The 24,099-nt window shown below is 41.8% G+C and overlaps 2 protein-coding genes and 4 pseudogenes across 2 annotated transcripts in view; 4 read left to right on the top strand and 2 right to left on the bottom strand.

Annotated features, from left to right (window-relative positions):
• LOC131769001 (uncharacterized) overlaps window positions 1-5,940 on the top strand; it is a 25,561-nt gene extending 19,621 nt beyond the window's left edge. The window contains exon 3 of the mRNA XM_066167950.1: window positions 5,484-5,940. Within this exon, the coding sequence (XP_066024047.1) occupies window positions 5,484-5,595 (112 nt within the window). The 3' untranslated portion in view covers window positions 5,596-5,940. The remainder of the gene's footprint in view (window positions 1-5,483) is intronic.
• On the top strand, window positions 365-2,921 carry LOC136281565 (uncharacterized; annotated as a pseudogene).
• Window positions 3,822-4,510, top strand: LOC136282065 (uncharacterized; annotated as a pseudogene).
• Window positions 5,941-7,244: 1,304 nt separating the features above from the next.
• LOC136281526 (uncharacterized) lies at window positions 7,245-12,821 on the bottom strand (annotated as a pseudogene).
• A 1,137-nt stretch (window positions 12,822-13,958) lies between these two features.
• Window positions 13,959-18,238, bottom strand: LOC131769788 (uncharacterized; annotated as a pseudogene).
• A 1,182-nt stretch (window positions 18,239-19,420) lies between these two features.
• LOC131769055 (leucine-rich repeat-containing protein 58-like) lies at window positions 19,421-23,043 on the top strand. Its single transcript, XM_059084795.2, has 2 exons — window positions 19,421-19,989; window positions 21,232-23,043. The coding sequence occupies exons 1-2, from the start codon at window positions 19,511-19,513 to the stop codon at window positions 21,830-21,832; spliced, it is 1,080 nt and encodes a 359-aa protein (XP_058940778.2). The 5' UTR covers window positions 19,421-19,510; the 3' UTR covers window positions 21,833-23,043.
• The last annotated feature ends 1,056 nt before the right edge of the window (window positions 23,044-24,099 follow it).

Below are 24,099 nucleotides of genomic sequence, written 5' to 3'. Positions count from 1 at the left end.
GTGCTAAACTGTGGCGCTGGAAATGTGTCACACACGGAACTCTGTTTCCCTGCAGTGTATAAACCCAGTCCTTACTGTTTACCTTTGTTTCAATAGTGTTGGCATTAGAATGTTAACCCAGTATCAAATTAATGAGCATAGTAAATGATATTATTATGAAGGTTAATCAGATGGTCTGAACAAGCTTATTGTTCTCTGTCCCATATTGCATGACCCTGGTTAATACAAGATGCATTCCACACATTTTGTAGCAAGCATGGCTGGATTCTGAGCAGGCATAATTTCGAACAGGTTTCAAATACATGTACAAAAGGCAAAAGTATGCTTGTATGGCATTTAATATTTCACTAAAGAAACAAGGGGAATGAAATGTGTGCCCTGCATTATTCAAGAATTTAACAGAAACATTGTTCGGTAGGTTCAATGAAAAGCACAAAGTCACAGCAAGTTGATAGGGGTTCTTTGATGATAAATGTGCCTGTTACTGCTAAACCAACATCTTGTTGATCAATGTTTTTCCCCTATGCTGATGTCCTTTAAGTAATTCAGCGTTTGAAAATTTGAAAACTTGCCATGCCAGTAATGTTTATAGATATCGAGACTGAGTTGAAGTAATAGCAAGCAAACTAAGGGGGCATTGAGATGTGCAGCCTGATGTGAGAAAATTAAATGGAGAAGGTGTGTTAATAGTTTATGAGGGCTTGCTCACCTAGAATTCCCTTAACTACTAGCTCCCGTTGGACTGTTCCTTGCTTTATTGTAAGAGTAAAGAAAATCACAGCCCAGAGCAGCGGAATTTTGTTAAGAAACACTTTTTATTACTGTGCCATGACATGTCACGTCATCCTTTGTCCTCTGACAAGAGCTTATTGTGTGCCTTGTCAGGCTTAATTAGTGTGTTTATATTTGTTGCATAGACTCGCTGAATGGTCAAGCCTATTCCAATATGTGTACACTTTATTACATGTACTGAGTGGTGGGTAAAGACCAGCTATTCTAGTGTGGTCGGTCTCTTCTCCAAGGTGGTATCTTAATTTTTAAAGTATAAAGCTTTTCAGCAGTATTGTTTGCTCCTGGGATTAGGTGCAGCAGATACTGATACAATAGGAGGCCATTGTAGGTTACCCACTCTTCCCACCCTCTCCCTGTATCTTTCAGTGCCACTCTCCATGGTGGGCATTATATTAGGGATGACAGTAAATTGGCAAAGACAACTGACTTAAATGTCACGGGGGGGTGTACTGTCTGTGATGGACTTTATTACCCTTTTTGGGAGGGGAGAGGGGGCAGGGAGTGTTCATTGTCTTAAATACTTCATCTTTTCAATTGTAGAAGTACTTATGATGTTTTTCTGAGCTCAGCAGGTCTCTGAGAAAAGTGCCACCCTTCTACGATCACAGGCAGGATGGCAGTCAACAGTTCTACAGAAAATCTGATACTGGCGACATGAGAAAACATGGTCCCCGACCTCAGGAGCTGGTACGGAGCGGAAAGTCCGGAAATGAAAATTCAAGGAGAGACCACAAAGCATACATGACATATCTTTGGATCCGAAACAATCAGTAAGAACAACTGTATTCCGGGCGTGATTACCATAAGCTTCTCAAACAGATACACGGTTGCGTTCCGAAATCTGGTTATAAAAAAAAGCACTGGCTTCAGCGACCGCCGAAGTAGACATTTTGAATTTGTCAAGGTCGTTGGTCGTCGAGTTTCAGCTCCCAAGGGGGGTCCCTTCTGGCGGATGAGGGTGAGAGGGACCGTCACCCACCCTGGGGCGTGACCTCCAGCATATGACATGACAGAAAAACGATCCCCATATGGGTCCCTTGTACTAAGGCGTTTTTAGCCAATCAAGTTTAAGACTCCTCTAGTGCGTCTTGGCAACAGTCCACGAACTCATTGAGTCACCATGCACGTGAGAGGTCACGGCCGCCGCACACCGATCTGGGTCCCAAGGCACCAGTTCCCCAGATAAGTTCCACAGGCACAGCGGAACCATCAACGCCAGACAGGTCACAAAGAAGTTTACTTAAAACAATCTCCGAAGATTTCCGAACACATTTTCGACTACGAATCCAACCTTTATCTCGCTCTGCCGCACCAGTGGACCCAGTACTCGGGTCACGCCATTCGCGTTCAACGCTCAACCTCATTCGTTCACAACAATTCTCATGGTTGTCGTTCCAAGCTACGCCTTACTCTTCTGGTCATCATGTCACGACATCTGTTCCAAGTCGGTTATACAATCACAACGTCACAGGACTCCGCCAACAACGTTTTCTCAGGTGTACCCTTCTGTCACGCAAGTTTCAATTCCACACCCTACTCAATCGCCACGAAATTCTTGGGCGCGAGATGATGGAAAAAAAAAGAAACACCACTGGACAACTGACCCCGCACGTGAAAGATTTAGCGAAACGTTCAGCGGCGCAATTTTCACACGGAATCATTTGAAGAACTGCCACGAAATGATATGATAGAGAACGGAGGCGCGTAAAGGCTCAAACATGGCCCAAGTTTGTGCGTATGTCCACGCTCGGGCTCCGAAGGATCGCATTAAACCCACGGTGAACAAGACCATGGCCACGAGGTTGCACCGCGCCGAAACCCCCGTAAGCAAAGAGTTTAGTAGAAGACATGGCCTGTTGTAGAAACGACTATTGAGTCAAGGATTAGCAGAAACGAAGCAGATGGTCCCTTACGAGCGCCTGATAAGAGTTACACCATGACAGCGCTTCTGGTCAGTGGAGTTTTACATTAACGGCTCTGTAAGCGCTGATATGCTCGCCACGCATCGCTTAAGTCTTCAGGAGCTTATCAAACTGCATGGAAAACGAAATAGCCCAAACATTCCAAGAGCGCCAAGGCGACTGCGCATGCCCAGAAAAGATTTACCTGAAAAACGCCCCGTAAACTAAAAGGCGCGAAACGCGCAAAGCCCACAAAAACGTCACCACCCGCGAGAAGCTGTCAAGGGATGGGAACTGGGCTGTGTCATCTCCGACTGCTCACAAAACAATTTTCAGTCTGTGAACAGAGTTGTGGATGGCAAGCAACGCCGTATCTCAGTATGCAGCCAGTCGAAAGAACGGCCCCCCCCGATAAAGGTGATTGAGGTCACCGATTAAGGGCAGCACGCCGTCAGTTAACTCTGAAATACGAGAGCGATTCCCCGATTCAAAGGCAAAAGGCATCGCACCAATCGGCGTTGTCGGGTTTCGACAACAGATTGGATTCAGCGTTACCGAAGAAAAAGCCGAGAATAAACCGAAAGCGTCACACAGCGATCGGGGATTGTGAGTGTTAAGGCTGTGGGACACAATTAGAAAACGTCAGTTTTGTGATAAGAGGAGACCTGTGTAGTAAGCCACGCTGGCTATGGTGTGTAACTAGAGATTCCCAGCAAAGTAAAAAAGGGGGCCCCTTTAAAGCTTTGGACAGTGAACAGAGAAACAGAACAACGTTGTGCTTAACCAAGATTCACGACCAAACCTCCCACAAGCATTGAGGGTTTAAAAAAACGCGTAAAGAATTGCGACAAAGGACTGGGAGAACTGACTTGGAAGACGATTACATCCATGATGAGCGTTTTCGAGCGTACTGAAACATCCATACAATTCGTTCGACTCGGAAGGAGTTCGTTCAAACTCGGCCGGAATCCGAGCATAACCGAGAGCGTAAGACAGCGAGATCTGCACGAGCTCACAAAGGGCGAAGGATTGACCTAGGATCACAGTTTGCTTCTTCGGAAAAACCGGGTCAACATTTTGGAGCCGATAAGTCACCCAGTCTACTAGCTTACGGAACGGACGGTTCGCATGTGGAACGTTCCAGTTTCAGGCCGTGCGCACAATTATCCCAAACCTTACGCGGTGTCCCTAAGGCTGTACCAGTAGGCGCAGGTTTCGCCTGTTATGTCCAGCCCTTGAACTGTCCTTCTAGAGCTGAATCTTACAAAGGATAAGTTCACTTAACCTTTACACCGCTCTTTCTAAGTCTCAATCTGCTCGAGAAATGTACGAAACGAGACTTGCCTTGTGGAATTTGTATCCCCCTGATACTAGCCCAGCTATAACATTCATCGGAAACTTCAGGAAATACGCCCCTAGATGAAAAAATTGGTGTTGAAACAGAGCGACAATAATTTTAGGATCAATAACCGAGGCTTTGTATGCACCGGAAGACAGAATGATTCACGAAAATGAAACGAAGAACGAACCGGAGAGGTTTCGCGAGGCCGAACTTGGAATAATATTATTCGAAATTTTATAGAGAAATTTAAAACAAAATGAAAACAAGGAATTGATCGCGAAATACGAAATGGAGAAGAGAGATTGAGGGCAGAAATACGAGGAACAAAGAAAAGTAGCCAATGCTTCTCAAAAGCTAGAAAGACAGGTACAGACGGTCGCGTGCACGAGTTTACAGGAAGCCCTCGCTCGGCTGCACATGCCAAAGCCCATTCGTTGAATCCAAAATCACGTTAAAAAAGCACCACAAAGTGTGACCCACAAGGTGGTGAGTCGTTGCGTAAAACTGTTGTACCATCTTTCACGAACTTGAGCGCAGGCCCGGCTCCAATGCGTCGTGAATATTGGTATTTGGAGGTTTCGTTCCATCGCAAGTTCACTTTTGCACTAAGCTTGCGCCTTATGGGTCGAGAAGTTCAGCCCGCTTAGGTACGACAAGGTCTTCCCTTCCTTGTATCAGTGCGCCCCCAAATCTTCGAATCGTTTCGCAACAGAGAAAGTTTTCCCTATTCTGACATGAATTCGACCTAATCGGATCTTTTCTAAGACCCCCGTTTATTTATTCCCCTCCTCTTAAGATAAAAGCAACGTCCGCACCGCCAAAGAAAACTCGCGTGAAAATTTTGGGGCGAGCGTGTTGTTACTTCTGTGGGGCTGGTTGAGGGTCGTGTTGATGGAGGCGAACAGGTAGGGGCAAATTTGCTATTGGATTGCGTCTCCTCTATAAACCGCAATATTGCGGCGAGATACCTTTATGATACCATTCCTGTCTCTTTGAAGGAAGCATCTGGGAGGTCCTTGTTTCGAGGCCCAAACCTCTGTATGGTGTTCTGCAGGGAAACACCTTATAATTACAAAGCCTCTGTCCACCCAGGGGTACAAATGGGTACCAGCGAACTGTCGGGACATCTCAATGAAATACCGTAAACTGCGATTTGCTAGTTTCTTATCAAGGAAAATGATAATACTTCTAGATGAGATTACAGTTCATTGCAGGTGACTTCCCAGTACTTCTCATCAGTTTTACCTGAGAAAAAGACCACTACCCATTTATACTCCTCAGTGGAGACAGTCGCCAGTAGAGTAAAGAATCTTGCTTAGGAACACAACACGATGATCCGGTTAGGGTCGACCCAGTCCTCTAGACATCAGGCCACAGCGCCTGCCACTTTCTGTTCAATGTGTAAACTTTATTTACTTATTTATGCATTATACTTCTCTGCCTTTTAGAAGCGAGAAGGAAGGTGACAGGTCTATCGTCTCAAGTATCAAAGGGCTAAAAACACTCGACGATCTAGAAGACTGGTTGAGCGAAAAACTCAAAAGACAACAGTGCCTCTAGAAAGAACAACAACACAGAAAGTAGAAACAGTTTAATCAGCAGTTCGTCCGACATGACGGGAACCGCGTCCGCCTGGGACGAGCTCTATGATCGGCTTAGAGCCACAGGTGAGATTGATGTGGAGAATGGTACGCATGTCTGACGTAACAGTTCAGCGCCATTTTGGATTTGGTAGTGACGAGCCTGTTAACTTTCAAACACCCTCGTTATCAATGGTCAGCGGAAAATGGCGTTACCGCGGCACCAGCCGTGGCTTACAAAGAGTAACACATGGCGGTCAGATGCAAAAGAGCGAGAGAACTGCACGAAATTTAGGTGAAAATCATACGAACTTTTGTCATTTTAAGGTTGACTGTGCGGTCAACAAGAAGTTTCTACTTGTCTCGGTCCTTTGCCTTAACCAGTGATATTTCAGGCTGTTAGACGCGCAGGGCGTTAACAATACTTTCACTTTCAGTAACTCTCTTTCAGTGAAATACTTTCATTTGGCAATTTTGACGGGAATTGTGGCCTCCTTAAAGTATGTACTAGTTTTTCTCGTTCAAAGCCCTTTGGGGTAAGCTCCTTTCCACATTTTCCGGCAAGCTTTCACAGACCATTGCGATTGAGATACTGAGGTTAGTTTTTGGTTCAAAAATGGTTTGTTGCTCGTTTCAAACGCTTTTAGAGTTAGCTAAAGGAGACGTGAACAGGTTATATGCGAGAAGTGGCCTTGGGCTCTCTTTTATCGATATTTTACCTCTTTCTTTTACGCTGTCAGTCTCTAGGACTAGCGAGTCGTTTTAATTAATTGATAAACACAAAAATGCCGTATATTTTGAAAATTAAGAGTTTATGATAAATTTAAAATAATTCTCCAAATGTGAGTTCTGTGAAAATCAAGTAAATCCAATGAGCGGGAAAAGGTTTTGTGAATATATGAGTTATTAATTTTCTTAGAAAAGTAAAAACTTGAAGTGAAACTTGTATTTTGACCTCATAATCGTTCTATTTATATTGGACCTTGACGGTACAAAAATTAATCAGTCAATTCAAGGTCATCCCCCGTCAAAGTAAAAGCTAAGTTTGGATTTTGTTTTCAGGCTGAATAGTCCAAGACGTAACCGAGTCGTAGTGTTGTTAAATTTTCGAATGGCGATGACGTGTCGCAAAGAATGCTGTCGAGGAATCACTTCATCTCAACACTCGATTGCTGAATCCATATTGAAACAATGACTTGAGTAGGGATAAAGTATCACGCATTCACAAACTAATGGTTATACCAATCGCGAGTCACAAAAGCTGTGGACTCACTAAGAATGCCTTCACTGAGATTGGTAAATGTCGAGAAAAGCATGGGCATGAAATGATGGTTCGTGTCATTTATTGAGATTGGTAGATTTTTTTGTTAACACGGGGGATTTGACAAAAACAGCATACTTTCACATAGTGGTTTCCCTTTGGTGTGGTTTTTTCTGAATTAGACCAGGATAGCTGTTAAGACATACGGCAACCATGCTATGGCTGGAATACATGAGCAAGTTTTATAATTGTTTACAAAGTTATTGGTCGTTTATTACAACAAAGTCTGGCACTCGAACTAGTTATCTAAAAATTTTACTTAGCGTTATTGCGCATAATCACAACATGTTAAGCACGCAGTAAATGACCTTTATCATGATGATCAACCACGATAGGGTCCAGTGCATTTCTGAAATCTAGGCAGAGAAAAGAGGCACCTTCAACCTAAATCTTGGTAAACCTAATAATTAGTTTGTTACTTCTACAAAGTTTCCCTCACTTGCCCATGTATTGCATAAGTTATTTTGCCCGAAAGTAAGCGTCAGCCCAACTTCTGGACGAGGAACATTGCAGCCGGGGTCGTAAAGAGCATCTACACCAAACTGATTTGCAGGACCATAGCTGGTGCTATGCCCGGCCAGACACATCCCATGACCAATATTCAGCGTCGTTTTACAATCACAGTTGTCATCATCCATCAGAATGGACTTGACGCCATGCTGTTCACGGTACATAAATGAGTCTTGCTTGGCGACTGGCGTTTTTCCCTGTAGAACCACTGGATCCCAGCTGTCTACGTTGTTGACTACTTTGCCAGCGGGAGTGGTCACATGATCGTGGAAAGCCAACCAAGCCGCATGCGCAACAGCATTGTGATAGTCAAACTTCCAAAGGTATTCGTTTTCCTTGAGAATCAATAGCAAGCATTTCAGTAGAGTCTTCCCTTGCCCAGGACGGAATTCGCCCGAAGCAGTATTCGCCATACGGGTTGCAATTACCGAAGGGGTAGGCTAACACATCTTCCTCATCAGCGGGCCAAGTTGCATCTGCTGTCCACCACCAGAAAGCCAGCCAGTTTCCGCCATGTTTACAAGATGACAAAGAGTGCACCATTTCTTCGGACACGGAGAAGTACAGTGCCAGACCAACGTTAGGTCGCGGCGTGTTACAGTAATTATCGTAGAGGGCGTCAACTCCATACCGATTTACAGGACCATAACTTGTAGAAAATCCGTCTGAGCACATACCATGTCCCATGCTGAGGGTGGACAAACAATCACAGTTATCATCATCCAAAAGAAAAGACTTCACACCACCTTGAGCTCGGTACATGAAGGAGTCTTGAGAGGCTTTTGGTGCTGTTCCTTTCAGCAATTTAGGATTCCATGCTTTGTTATTCTGTATCTTGTTAAATGGTGTTTCTTCGTGATCGTGTAAGGCTGACCAAACCGCATGCGCTGTTGGGTTTGCCGAGGAGAATTTCCAAAGGTATACGTTTCCTTCAGTGTCAATAGCGAGCAATTTTGTCCTATCCTCTTTTGCATCTGTTGGAAGCCTTCCAAAACAGTAGATATCTGTGTCCTTGCACGCGCCATGTGGCTTCTCCAAGACATCAGTCACGTCCTTTGGCCATATTCCGTCTTTCGGCCACCACCAAAAGCGGTCCATTTCTGCCCAAAACCCTCGAAGGTTAACTTTTGTTTTGGAACTCGAAAGAAAAGACTCAGGCCATTGTGGGGGTTTGGCAGACTGCACGTAGGGTCGTACAAGAGATCTACTCCACGACCATTTGGATCGAACTGGTTACTACAAAAAGTTGCCCCAAGTTGGATTGTCGAGAGACAGTCGCAATTGTCATCGTCAAGTAGCAAGGATTTTACACCATTTGTACCTCTATATGTGAACGAATCCTGGTCAGCAATAGGAGATTTTCCTTGAAGAACATTAGGATTCCAGGGGCTCTGATTTAGGACTGCACCAGCCGCTGTCTCTTTATGGCTATGAAAAGCACGCCATGCAGCTTGTGCTGTTGGGTTAGAAGCATTAAACGACCAGGTGTAAACGTTCCTTTTTGAGTCTTTTGCCAAGATTTCAGTCGAATCTTCCTCGAGCCATGCAGGAAGTCTCTGAAAGCAAAACGGAGCACCACCAGAGCAACTACCATATGGGTCTTCAAGTACATCGATATTTTGATTCTTCGGTGCACAGGCAGACCAGTTCACACCGGCATTCCACCACCAAAATGCTCTCCATCTTCCCCCGAAATCGTACAAATCAGGGCGTTTGGCTCGGAAATAAAGAGTTAGCCCGACGTTTGGCACAGGACCATGACATCCGTTATCATAAAGAGCGTCAACGCCGTAGACATTAGGTTTGCCATAGCTGGTAGAATGATCAGCTAAACACATACCATGGCCAAGACTAAGTGAGGAGTGACAATCGCAGTTGTCGTCGTCAAGTAGCAGAGACTTAACTCCGTTTTGCTCACGGTACATAAGAGAGTCTTGAGTACTAGACGGTGCATTCCCCTTCAGAGCCATTGGCTCCCATGGGCTGGAGTCGAGAACATCTTTGTGTTGGACTTCTTGATGATCATGAAATGCAAGCCAAGCCGCATGCGCGACAGTGTTCTTCGGATTAAAGGACCATTTATAGACTGTTCCCAAAGAGTCAAGTGCAAGAAGCTCCGTGTCATTTTCCTTCAACCAGGAGGGTAAACGCTGAAAGCAGTACACGTGGAACTCCTCACATGAACCATATGGGCTTCCAAGGATATCTCTTACGTGTTGTGGCCAAGTTAAATCCTTTTCCCACCACCAGAATGCTCTCCATCCCCCACCAAAGTCTTCCAGAGTAAGCTTTTTGGCTGCTCGAAAGTACAGTGAAAGGCCATAACTTGGAGATGGTCCGCGACAGCCTGGGTCGTACAGTTTATCGACACCAAATACGTTAGGCTTGCTGTACGAGGTGGAGTGACCAGCGTTACACATCCCATGACCCATGCTCAGGGTTGACAAGCAGTCACAGTTATCATCATCCAGAAGCAATGACTTCACACCATTCTGTTCTCGATACATGAAAGAGTCTTGCGTTGCTTTAACCTCATTTCCCTCCACTACTAGGGGATCCCACGCTTGCTTGTCCATAATTTTTCCATGTGGTGTTTCTTGATGATCGTGAAAAGCTTGCCAGACAGAATGCGCAGTTGGGTTCTTTGAGTCAAACTTCCACTGATAGACAGTTCCGTCCGAGTCAACAGCTAGAAGTTCTGTAGCATCTTCTTCCGCCCATGAAGGAAGCCGCTGGAAGCAGTAAGGATTGTTCTGCTTGCACAACCCAAAGGCGTCTTTGAGTACGTCTTTGACATTGGCAGGCCAAGTTTGCCCAGGGGTCCACCACCAGAAGCGTTGCCATGACGACATTTCAATGGCAGAAGATGACACCACAAAAATCAAAACCACAACATGGACGCAGAGTTGCGAAGATGACTCTGAAACGAAGACAAGAAGTTAACAATCATATCATTAGCATATGAATATGTATTCATGACTCCGACACTCCGATTTCAATTTGGCCAAATTAGTCCCTTTATTATATTTTTATTATTCTAAACAACTTAACTCACAATGTGGAAAGCTTTCGTCGTGGCATTTGCGCGATCGTTGCTCAGGAGTTTCTATTCCTGATATTCATGTCCCGGCACATTTATTCCTGTGTTGTCAATTAATACTTCATGTCCTGTGCAACCGCATTATTTTAAAAACAAACCCATTCCTTCGTACTTACGCAATTTACTTTAGGTCGTAGAGCCATTGTTTCTATTTGTTTACGAGATATTAACACTTAATTAAACAGACCATTGGCGAGAACAGGAACCTACTGTTATTACCAAAATTAATTATAAAGACACCACGGAAATTACGTATGTACGTGATCTCAAAAACATCGTAACGCCAGAAGATTTTGATTGGTCGGTTCTAATATGCCTTATTTTACAATAAAGTATGGCGTTACTTATTATCTTATATTAGCTCTTTGATTTGGTGTCTTAATGTCACAATCTCTATTCTTTTTGGTGTTTTGGAATTAAGACAATTTCGTTCAATATGATAGCTGTTATCAATCATTCCCTCGGAGTGAAAATGTGCAGATACAATGTAACACCATGTAACAAACACCACCGTATAATGACGAGAAAACAATCAGAGAATCCTTTTGGCTGTTAACTCAGCTGGCTGCGCCGCTTAATAGGCAATTATGCGAATGTACAAGAAAAGAAAAGATGACAAAAACATTCAAACACGGTGCGCTTAAGTTAACGTAGCATGCTTCTAAACGTCTTACCTTTCCTAAAAAACATAGTTAGCTTGTGTTCTATCCTACCTCCGATGTAAACGCGATTCAAGTTTTTTTTTTTGAGTGCTCAAATGATAAACAACACCGAACTATTGCACTGCAGGATTAGAACTCCTTTTATTGAACAGCGTACGTGACATTTGGATCATGGTCCCTTTCGTGCGCTTGACCTCATTCCCCAGAAATGTAACAGGAAGGCCAGCGTGAGAAAACGACGTACGCACATTTTCTGGAAAAAATACTATATGCACGTGAAGGTTAAGTTGCCATGTGATTAGTGGAAGAGACAGGACCTTGAAAATCAAAACTGCGCAAATGACGATTAATAATTTTAATTATGACAGCCTTGACAGTTTTTCTTTCTGAGTTTCATGTTGTTGCTGCAAATCATGTTCACACGCTCATTGGCAAATTCTTAACCTGTTCATGCATGCGCCTTAAATTCTACGTACAGGATAAGAGTTAAAATATCACTTACACTAATACCGGAAATTTTGCCCCTGCATGTTGCAAAACGATTTAAGATAAGATTAAGTATTATTTAAAGGTCGTGTAAGTTACACCAGCGATGTAATTTCGAGCCACATTCAACAAAAGGCTTAAAAACTGCATTTTCATTTGATTTCATTACAAACATACTTCATGTTCGCTTCAGAGGCGGACCCCTCCAATATTTATCGTTAAGGTGCATGACATGTGGCCCGCATGATAGAGCGTAGTCCTCCTAAATCTCCCGGTGCCCATACGGCCCCATTAAATGGTGATCAGTTCTCACTTGTCTCCGGCTTACTTTGTATAGTCAGTAATGCCCAAAGCTACTAGAACTGAATAAATCGGAACCCTGGTATACCTTTCCGCATATCTTTTATGATGGATGTATCCAAGCAGATGAATTTGTCCAAAACTCAAGATCTTACAGGATCAGCTAGTAAAAACGAGACCTATAAGACACGACCTCGTCTCAAGATGATAATAAAACTACGACTGATTAAGATAACACATTTGATTGGACCCTTGAATGTTTGTATGCGATATTGCGCAAACATCCCAAATATGGTACAGGTGTATCCATCAAAGCGTTGTATATCAAATTTGTTTCATGGAACAACTTTAAAAGCAAGATTATCATGTCTCGATCCGTTTTTCGGCAAAACACTTTCCTTTGACGACGGGCTAACGCTTGAAACGTACGTGTCAGCTTTAGAATCTTTTAAGTGGCTAATGGACTTAATCAACTCAACTGATGAAACCAAATTGTCTGTAAAGAGGATAGCCTCGATAATAAACGACTTCGACATAGCAAACACCACCGTACAGCGAGCAATATTGTACCACAAACCCTGATGTTGCGACGGATAGGTTTTTCACCGAAAGCACAATAAAAATAGATGTTCTAACAAAAAAAAGGGGCACAGTACGGAATGGCTAAAGATACGCGTAGTATGCACCCAAACGTCTCACCTGTCCTGGAAGACATGGTTATTGTGTGTTTTGTCCCACTTTCGAAGTAAACGCGATGCAAGGGTTTTCTAAGCGCTCAAATGTTGATTTGCACAGAACTACAGGATGTAACTGCATTGCAGGATTAAAATTCCTTTTATTGAACAGAATATGAGATAACGTTGGGATCGTGATCTTTTTCTTGCCCTTGAACTTAAATCCCAGTCTAAACGTAACAGGAAGGCCAGGGTAAGAAAGCCACCCACGCAGTTGTAGAAGAAATACAATAGTTTATGTTTTAAAGGTAAGTAGATTACCTCGCGACAGGATTTTGCGGATCAAAACTGTACCTGTCAATTTATTCATTATCGTAGCTTGACAGTTTTTATTTTGACATAAGAAGAGCTAGTGTTTGGTCAGTTGAGTTTCATGCTTTTGTTGCAAACCATTTTCACTCGTGCATCATCGAGGTTAGCTTACCCCTTTGAATATAACGTCTGATAAAAAGATTCGTCCACTTTGGAGAGCTCAGTAGAAATAAAAATTTTGTGGTGATTTGCACTAAGCGGTTGCAAAACTAAAGACCATGTACAAAAAGTCATGTTTCACATGGTTTGCCTGAGTTTCCGTCCCCAAGATGTTCCGTTTCCTTCCCATGTAATACCTCACGTATCATTTTAGTGTTTTCTATTCAGTATTCATTTCATCCCGATAAGGCATCATGCCGGCCCTATTAGCTGATAAAAAGCTTATCGCTCCAATATCTTTAAGTAAAACATTGCGATCAATTTCTTACTGTTATCAACATCATGCATGCCGTGCTGAATAATTGCCAAATAAAATAACTGTAGCCAAGTAAAGCGAATTGGACTGTTCAAATTGTATGAAATTCACCTTTGTGCTCTCTGAGCCGGGGGGAAGGATGGAACTTAAGAAAAGCCCTACCCTTGTATACTTGGCTACAGAGACCAACACTATTTAACTGATTTGACAGCGATTAGAGCGTTCAATGTTTTTAAACGACGAAAAGAAAACAACTTTGAAACACCCCAGAGGTAGAGGGTAAGTTAAGTTTTACATTTTAACGCACTTGGAAAAATTTTGTTTAGAAACAAAAATGATCCCTTAGAGTACTTATCATGAGATATGTCAACTTATGAAGGAGATGAGATTCCAAAAAAATCGATCTTTATTTAAGATTTACCCTCTATAATTGACATTACAGTTACTTTTTTTACGAAGTTCAAGTGAAACTCGCAATTCTAAGTTACAAGTTTGCTCGTATACCGATCCAAGAAGAATTTGTGACACAGATGTAACATTAAGTATGCTCACAGTTCGATGTTGATCAAGCAAAAGCTAGCTAACTGCCTCGGCACCCAATTTTTTTTTTTGCATTTAGTGTATAAACCTACTGCATTTTAGAGCTGTTTATTGTTCGAAATGCGACTCCTGAAGCTACTTCACTCGAAAATAAAGCGTTAGTCCTACTTCAGGTCTGGGGGCTTTGCACCCGGGATCATAGAGGGCATCTACTCCAAACCGGTTTGCAGGACCATAGCTGGTGCTGTGCCCAGACCCACACATTCCATGGCCAATATTCAGGGTTGTGAGGCAATCACAGTTGTCGTCATCCATTAAAATAGACTTGACGCCATTCTGCGCTCGATACATGAAAGAGTCTTGCTTCGCTTTTGGCTTTGTTCCTTTCAGTACCACTGGATCCCAGGCGTCTGGGTTGTTGAGGACTTTGCCCGCGGGAGTGGTCACATGATCGTGCAAAGCCAACCACGCAGCATGCGCAACAGCGTTGTGGGAGTCAAACTTCCAAAGGTATTCGTTTCCTTGAGAGTCGATAGCAAGCATTTCCGTGTTGTCTTCCCTTGCCCAAGATGGTATTCGTCCAAAACAGTACTCGCTATACGAACTGCAGTATCCGTAAGGGTGGGTTAGCACATCATTTTCTTTTGCTGGCCATGTTGCATCAGCAGTCCACCACCAGAAGGTCATCCACCTTCCACCGTGTTTGCATGATGTCATGGGTTTTGCGACTTCATCTGATACAGTGAAATATAAAGTGAGGCCGACATTAGATCGCGGGGTGTTGCACTTGCCATCGTAGAGAGCATCGACTCCATATCGATTTGCAGGACCGTAGCTCGAAGAGAACCCAGACCCACACATTCCATGTCCCATGCTCAAGGTTGACAAACAGTCACAGTTGTCGTTATCCAGAAGAAGGGACTTGACACCTGCTTGTAATCGATACATAAAAGAGTCTTGGTGAGCTCTCGGTGAAGTTCCTCTTAGTACTGTGGGGTTCCATGTCCTGCTGTTTCTTATCTTTTTGAATGGTGTCTCCACATGATCATGAAGTGCCCTCCAGGCCGCATGCGCTGTTGGATTTCCGGAAGAGAACCTCCAGGTGCAGACGTTTTCTTCTGTGTCGATAGCAAGAAGCCTGGTCCTATCTTCTTTGGCAGCAGAAGGAAGCCTTCCAAAGCAGTAAATGTCAGTTTCTTTGCATTTGCCAAATGGCTTCTCTAATACATCAGATACTCCTTCCGGCCATTTTCCATCCTTTGGCCACCACCAAAAGGCTGCCCATTCAAAGCCATATCCTTGAAAGGTAAGTGAGTGGCTTGGAACTTTGAAATAAAGAGTCAGTCCGTTGTTGGGGCTTGGTAGGTTACAAACAGGGTCATACAGAAGATCAATTCCACGGGCATTTGGATCAAGTTTATCACTGCACATAGTAGCCCCAAGTTGAATTGTCGATAAACAGTCACAGTTGTCATCATCTAATAGCACAGACTTGACCCCGTTTTTACTTCTGTAAGTGAAGGAATCCTGATCAACGAAGGCTGATCTTCCTTTCAACACTGTTGGATTCCAGGCCTTTTGGTTTAGAATTGAACCAGCATCTGTTTCTTTGTGGTTGTGAAAAGCATTCCATGCCGCATGCGCAGTGGGGTTAGAGGCGTTAAACTGCCATCTGTAGACATTGTTTTGCGAGTCTTTGGCTAAAATCTGTGCAGACTGTTCCTCAAGCCAAGACGGAAGACGCTGAAAGCAAAATGGGTCACCACCGGAGCAAGATCCATAAGGATTCTCAAGTACGTCCTTTTCTTGCCTATCAACACTACAAGCTGACCATTGCAACCCAGCATTCCACCACCAGAACGGTCTCCATTTAGCTCCAAACTGTTTCAAGTCCGAACGTTGGGTGCGATAGTAAAGCGTTAGGCCAACGCTTGGAACAGGACCGTGACATCCACCATCGTACAAGGCGTCGACTCCAAAGACGTTAGCTTTGCTGTAGCTCTTCGAATGACCATTGGAACACATACCATGACCAAGATTTAGGGTTGATTGACAGTCACAGAAATCGTCGTCAATAAGCAGAGATCTCACTCCGTTTTGCTCTCGGTACATGAAAGACGTTTGAGATCTTGAGGGCACTTTCCCTTTAAGAGCCACAGGAGTCCAAGGCATTGAGTTTGAGACTTCCTTGTATTTTGCCTCTTTATGATCACGGAATGCAAGCCAAGCAGCGTGGGAGACTGGGTTCTTGGGATTAAAGGACCATTTATAAACTGTTCCTAAGGAATCAACACCTAGCAACTCCGTTTCTCTTTCTTTGAGCCAAGAGGCCGGGTAGACGCTGGAAGCAGAAGGCAGCGTGGTCTTCACATGAACCATATGGGCTTCCAAGGATATCTGTTACGAAATGTGGCCAAGTGAAATCCTTTTCCCACCACCAGAATGCTATCCATCCCCCACCAAAGTCTTCCAGAGTAAGCTTTTTGGCTGCTCGAAAGTACAGTGAAAGTCCATAACTTGGAGATGGTCCGCGACAGCCTGGGTCGTACAGTTTATCGACACCAAACACGTTAGTCTTGCTGTACGAGGTGGAGTGACCAGTGTTACATCCCCTGACCCATACTCAGTGAAGACAAGCAGTCACAGTTGTCGTCATCCAAGAGCAAAGACTTCACACCATTCTGGGTCCGGTACATAAAAGAGTCTTGAGTTGCCTTAGGTTTCTTTCCTTCCAGAGTTGTAGGGTTCCAGGCCTTCTTGTTTTTAATCTTTCCGTTGTGAGTTTTTTTATGATCATAGAGCGCTTGCCAAACAGCATGGGCAGTTGGGTTCTTCGAGTCAAACTGCCACCGATAAACAGTTCCTTCATTGTCAATAGCAAGCAGTTCCGTAGCATCTTCCCTAGCCCAGGAGGGTAGCCGCTGAAAGCAGTAATGATCACTAAACTTGCAAGTGCCATAGGCGTTTTTCAACACATCGGTTACACCAGAAGGCCACTTCTTCCCTGGCGTCCACCACCAGAAGCGATGCCATGACGACGTGTTGTAAGTGCCACAAGATACTTCAGTGGCGAATATCAGCAAGTGAAGGCAGTTGAGGAAGAAAAACATTCCTATGAAAATAAAAATGAAAACCTCAAGCTCTGTGATATTACAATGACCCCTCCCCCCCCTTTTTTTTTATTGGCAATCGATTGTCTGGTCCTCCCATTATACTCTATTGGTGGCGACTAAACCCCACTCTGTTTCCCTGAGAACCATGTGATCCCCCCGGCCCCCAACCAAAAAAAAATCCCCACCCCCTCCCAAAGGCGATAAATATCGACTGGTCCCTCACCACATACAATTGTCTTTTCCCCTGACCACCCCTCTACCGTAAACATGAAAACACATCGTTATATAAAACTGTGCTAAGCTACCTTTTAGGGTCATCGTGTTGTCAAAACGGCTGTCAGCTATTTCGTCGGTCCTTTTACAAGAAAAGATAACATAAAATCATTTAAATCTGAATGCGTGTTATGGCAAACACATTTGCTCTAGTATAAAAGCATTAGTTGTCCTCGCCATGACAAAAAAATTAATTCTTGACACTTTTTGAACCTTCACTGAATCACTCGCTTTATTCTCAACTCAAACAGAACGTTTGCTTTGAAAACCTCATTGATATAAGTTGATGAGCTTGTCAGCTCAATCAGAGCATTACATGACAGCTGAAAATTAACCCGCTTTCAAAAATGGAAAAAAGCTCGATTTTGGAAATGATTAACAAAGCTTAATTAATCACTTTGATTTAAAAGTTTTTGTCATCATTGCATACTCGACGGTAAGCCTATCCTGATCAGTTACGTTCCCCTGAAAACGTATTTAACTACCTAATGTAAAGTTTTTATTCCTCTTGTGGATAGAAACTTGGCGGGCTCTAACGATGGTTATTAATACGATGAGGTGATGTTTTCCCGTGGAATAAAATAGCTGTTGAAACGTCTTTCGAAACGAAGAAATCTAGCGTAAAAATTAGTTAACGGAGAGCGAAATTAATAATTTAGATTTTGCTGAAAATCTGTGAGAGATCTGGTGCTAACTTAAATAGAACTGATAAGAGCTCCATCGCTGCCCTGAAAAAAACCGTGGCTACAAGCAGGACAAACGTCGTATTCGAGAGGGTGAAGAGCCCCTTTAAGATTCAAGCTGCCCAGAAAACCTACCTTTCAACCGAGCGTGGAAAGCTTGAGAGAAATGGAATGGTTTCGTCCTTAGCACCTCTTACGACTCTGAAGCAACATAACGTTAAGTCAAATCGACCAGTAGTCCAACGAGAAAATTTTCCGGTTTTGTATACATTTACAATTGATCGCATTGTGTGGGACATAAATATTCTTGTAGATCAGTTGATGTTTGCTGAAATCATTTACTCTCTTCTAACTTGAAAAAGTTTCCTCCAAATCTAGGTTTATGTAACTCTAAAATCACCTGGCCAGCTTTAGAAATTCCTGAACGCGGAGTATTGCGCGCACGCCTACAAAAAGATCGAGTTCTTTCAACTCTTCAGACAAAATTTGTTCTAGAGGGATATATTAAAACATTGCAATTTTCGAGATTCTCGAAAAACTCAAACTCAGTTTGTGGTTTTTCGAGAATCTTAACCGACTGAGGAAGTTCCTGATAACGCTTCGAGAGCTCGTGGGGCAAATTTTTGTAAATAAACCTAATTTAGCGGCTTCACTAATTATGCATGATAGCGTGTTTGAATACCATTACATCATGTTTACGGCAAAAATAATTAATCTCTACCGATTTTGCTGAGTGTTTTTCCTTTTCCTGTAATTCAAATGGTCCAAATGAAAGGTAAAAGGAAACTTCTGTCTAACAATTTTGATGGATTTTTCTCTACTATATGCAAAAACGGCCGAAGAATTGCGAAAGCAAATATGAAATTTTCCGTTTTATTTCTCGGTCAAAGTCTTAAATATTTGAACCATTTTTCAGAGGAAGATGAATTCTTTAAAAAAGTGATTTTAATAACATTTTGAAAAGTAGAGAAGAGCCATGGTGGCTGTGAACGAACATTTAACGAAGATCAGACATAGTTTGAAGCTACACTGGTTTGCAGATTTAATGAATGTAACCGAAGAAGTTACAATTCATAGACCCCATTGGGTCTATGAATTGTAACTTCTTCGGTTACATTCATTAAATCTGCAAACCAGTGTAGCTTCAAACTATGTCTGATTGTCCACCTGGTTGCCGTGTGAACTTTAATATATTTTATTTAACGAAGACACTGTAATTGTATTAGTTACATTTATTTACATTTAGTAGCTGTACTCCCATGGGACACTTTCAGCCAATCGTGGTTCGGTCTCGCTCACTGTGCACGTGAGGTCAAAGTTGGACTATGAACTCTACGTGACTAAGCAAGTTTCAGATCGCCGGTATAACCTTACGTGTAGTACTTTCTGCTGAATTAACTTCTAAAACTAGCGTGACACTGGGTAAAACGACACAATTCTTCAACCATGAACGGCGAAGGAGAAAGAAATGGCGGAGAAGCCGAAAATATTGAACAACTTGATCTTAACCTGGCTTATCGATTCCTCGATTCACTCCCAAACGATGTTCACATCTTAAACAATTTGCCAGATCCGTTGAAAATTACAAGGATTAATCTTGCCGGAAACACCATTTCAGTTCTCCCCGATTCGATAGCAACCTTTCCGAACCTTAGAGAATTGGATGTCTCTGCAAATGGCTTGGCTTATATCACCCCACGAATCGGCGAACTACGGAATCTCGAACGCTTGTTGGCAAAGAACAACAACTTGGTCGATTTACCGAAAGAGTTCGCTTCTCTTTTGGCTTTAGAACATCTTAATTTGAGCGGTAATCGATTTGTATCGTTTATGCCCCAAATGTTTGAACTTGTAGCACTCAAAGCATTGCTTTTAGGAGGGAATAGAATCGACGTTATTCCACCAGACATTCATCGTCTCCAAAGGTAAGGTTCGTAAACAGTGCGGTTCGAAATTACCATTTTCAGCAAGCAATTATTTCGCAGAAATTTTGTTTATCTTTTATGAATGGCCTGAGGGAATTTTTCTTTTTTGGTTTTTACTGCTACCTTTTTTTATCAGCATGTTCATTTTATATAAATGGAAATAACATGGTTCTAACTTGCCGTAATTTTTCGCAATTGCTGTGCTCGTGATATCGTTTCCATGTTAGGCCATGTCTTACATGTACGTGCTGAATCATCCGGGTTACGTAAGATCTCTCTAGAAGATGTGTTAAGGCCTAAAGAAACGCTTTGTTCTTCTGTTACTCATTTATTCATTCATTCATTTGGCTTATTAGTTTTGCGAAAACTCTTTTAGTCCAGCTCCGCGATACAAATTTTCCAGTGTGAGCAACTGAACGTCAAACCATGTTAATTCACCTGTAATACAATAGATAAAATATCGGTAGCTTGGTAAGCCCAGTTAAGGGCAGCACTTTCCTAAGAAAAATGAAAATTTCCTTTAATTTTAGTTCATATGACACATTTCTTTTTCAAGTACTACTGCTTAAGTGGTGTTCATTACTGCGAGGATTGCTTTTGTATTCATTCTTTAATCCTCAGTTCGCATTTAACAATTGGTTCATACGTCAGCGTGCGTTCATCGAGATGTGAAGCACTTGGGAAGTTTGGAGAGCACGAAAGATGCATAAGAGTTGCTTGAGGCGTAGCCAAGAGCAACTCTAGCTTCTTGAGTGCCCTCCAAACTTCACAAGTGCTTCATGTATTGATGAACACGCAGCTGACGTATGAACCAATTGTTTTATAACATTTTAAACCCGATGGAAATTTTTTTTCTCGAGGGATTTGTTTGCTGACATCACGAGTGTGCATGAAGTACGCTTGCGTAATTGAATTTGAGTAGACAAATTTACTAGCTATGTTATAAATATGATTTTCATATATTCACAGTTGTTGATTCATCATTTCATAGGTTTATTACAAACCAATATAATGACCAGCTCCCAGTTTGCTTGTTAGCTCAGTTGGTAGAGCACTGCAGCAGTATCATAGTGGTCATGGGTTCAAATCCTGTACAGGCCAGGTTTTTTCCAGGCTCTATTTCATTAATACTGAAGTAGTATTCATTGCTGCAAAGATCACTTTCATATTCAAAATTAAGTTACTTTAACAATTTTGAAGTCAGATTTGTAGCCTAATTTTTGTGTATCATACATCACACAGGTTGGAAATTCTTTATCTTGGTGGCAATCAGCTGGCATCTGTACCAGCTGAACTGGGTATGCTGCGCAAGTTGAAGGCTCTCAACCTGTGCGACAACAAGATTGAATCACTGCCTTCGACATTTGCAAAACTGACACATTTACAATCTTTGAGTCTTCACACTAACAGATTGACACTGCTGCCAGTTGGACTTGTAAAACTACGAAACCTGGAAGAGTTAAGTCTAAGAGAAAATCCTCTTGTTGTGCGATTTGTCAGAGACATGGCATTTAACCCTCCTTCATTGTTAGAACTAAGTGGTCGATGCATAAAAAATACAGGTGTCAAATATGGTCCACAAGACCTACCTGCTCATTTACTTCAGTATCTGAATAGTGCTCGCCGTTGTGTGAATCCATGCTGCAAAGGAGTGTATTTTGATGCAAGAGTGCGACATATAAAGTTTGTGGACTTCTGTGGGAAATATCGTCTGCCTCTTGAACAGTTTCTGTGCTCACCACATGCTGATGAAAGATGGGAAGATTGTTCCGCAACCAGCAGCAGTGAAGATGAAGCCATTGGCATACCGCGTGAAAGAATGAGGAGAGTTCTTTTGGGATAAAAATAATTTCCAGCACATTGCAAAATGCACAGCCCCTCATTTGCGACTCTTAATTTGGGGTCTGCCTTCATTCAAGAGACACAGACTTTGGTCCTGACTGAAAGAAATGCCACTATGGTAAACTTTGCATCTGTTGTCTTCACTGACAGTTCAGATGCTTTAGGAAACACTATTTTTTTTTTAAGATGTCCACCATATCATTAACCCTTTCACTTGCCTCATCTCAATATCAGCCCTCTTAACTGTGTGCTGATACATTTATGTTTTGAACTTAAATAATTCATAATGGTAATTGAACTGAGTCAAGTGCAATTTGGTCTGAAATTATATACGTGTTTTAAACAATTTAATCTGCACTGCACCTCTGTTTAATTTGAATTCACAAGTGTAATTTCAGATCAGTTCAGTTATCACTGTAGGACATTTGTTTTAAATTTGCAAAATTTAATGACCCAAACACAGGATTTAAGTTATTACAAAGTTTTATTGATCCAGTACTGAAGTCATGGGGACAAATGTTACAAAAATTGCAACGTAATGGCTTCTTTCAGTTTTTTGAAGTTTGATTAGTAACTTTAATTACTTACCTTGATTGATTACTTTGTTTGGGTATTTTGGTGAAGAGTTGCTTTCTCATTGGAAAAAGATGCAATTTAGAAACAAAAATGATGTAATTTGTCAATGAATTGCACTGCTGAGAGCCAATCAGATTGCTAAGACCATTAATTGCCAGTGATTTCAAAATGGATAAAGCAGAACAGAAATTCAAACAATATCCTCTTCTCTTCTTTCTTCTCCAACCTGCTGTAAATTGTATTGATATCCTGAGGGGAAATTCATTTGTGGTCTTTCTTGGGAGTTACACCGTTAACCCTTTATACCCCAACATCAGTATGCATATTCTCCATTCTGTTCTCTATACATGTCCTAAAGTGCCGGCAAGGAGAATTTGTTAAACAATCTAGAGGTTCTTCAGTTGATGATCATTTCCTTTATTCTCATAACATGAATGTTTGATTCAGGGGTGATATTGAAAGGAGAAATTAGATGCTGGTCACTCTCAGGGATAAGAGAGTTAAGTGAATTGCAAGGCTTGTTTAGTGACAGATGGTTAAAAAATATATTTTTTGTCTCTAAATTTTTGGTAATTTTGACAATGTAGAAAATATTTTTAATCTGACTCTGTTGGTGGGAGAGAGAAGGAGAGAGGGGGGGAGAGAGAGAGAGAGAGTGTTCATAATTTATTGTAAACACATTTACAGCTGAGTATGTAATAGATATAAAATACTGTCGTGAAGATATTTTGAATTATATTTATTTATTTCTACAAAAAATCAAAATGTTATGATTCATTTTGCTGTAGTTGATTTTTGAAGTCTCTGATTATGTTACAGTAACATGATAGTTTGAATTTGTAATGTAAACAAATTTAGCCCTTTCACTCCCAAGATCTCATTAGTAATTCTCCTTACTGTCTGCTGTACAGTTCTTGTGATGTTAGTTTGGAGAATTTATTATTGGATCAATTTATAATCCCCTGACTGATATTTTTCTTTATTCTCATCACTTGTCTGCTTGATATTGTATTGATATTGTAAGGAGAAATTCTGTCTTGGTCACTCATGGGAGTGAAAGGGTTAAGTGGAACTAATAGTCTAAGAGAATTTTACTAAATACAAGAAATAGCCTCCTGCATGCATGTCACTGAATTGGTTATTTAACCCTTAAACTCCCAAGATCTGATTGTTAATTCTCCTCACTCATTGCTACGGGTTTCCTTGTAAATTCTTTCAAAGAATTTAATGTTGAATCAAGATAACAACTTCTACATGATAAGTTTGATTATTCTTATCACCTGTTTGTTGGATAATGTATAGATATTATAGGGAGAAGTTTCATTTTAATTACTTCTGGGAGTTAAAGAATTAAAGCAATTCTACACAGCAGTTTTTAATACTGGGAGTCAAAATATTTGTTTTCTGGACACTGCTGGCAATCACAAACTGTATGAACCTAAAATGATCTCCTCACGTCAACTGAAAGCTTTTAAAAATTTTTCCAGAAGGGTCACTCAAACAATGTTAAGCTGCTGTTTTAAAAAATGCACTCTAAAGTATCTTGGATTTAGCTGAATCCTTTTAAGTCCTCTAGAGTTAAACACGGATGCAGAATTTTTATTTGATTATGTATCAATATTATCATCATTGTTTGTTATGAGGTATGAGATAATATGAGGGAAACCTGCTTGCAAAACAAATTACCCTTAA

This window comes from Pocillopora verrucosa, chromosome 6, assembly GCF_036669915.1.
Source record: "Pocillopora verrucosa isolate sample1 chromosome 6, ASM3666991v2, whole genome shotgun sequence".
Taxonomy (NCBI): domain Eukaryota; kingdom Metazoa; phylum Cnidaria; class Anthozoa; order Scleractinia; family Pocilloporidae; genus Pocillopora; species Pocillopora verrucosa.
The sequence above is the reverse complement of the archived record's forward strand: the minus strand, read 5'-3'. Positions and strand labels throughout refer to the sequence as shown.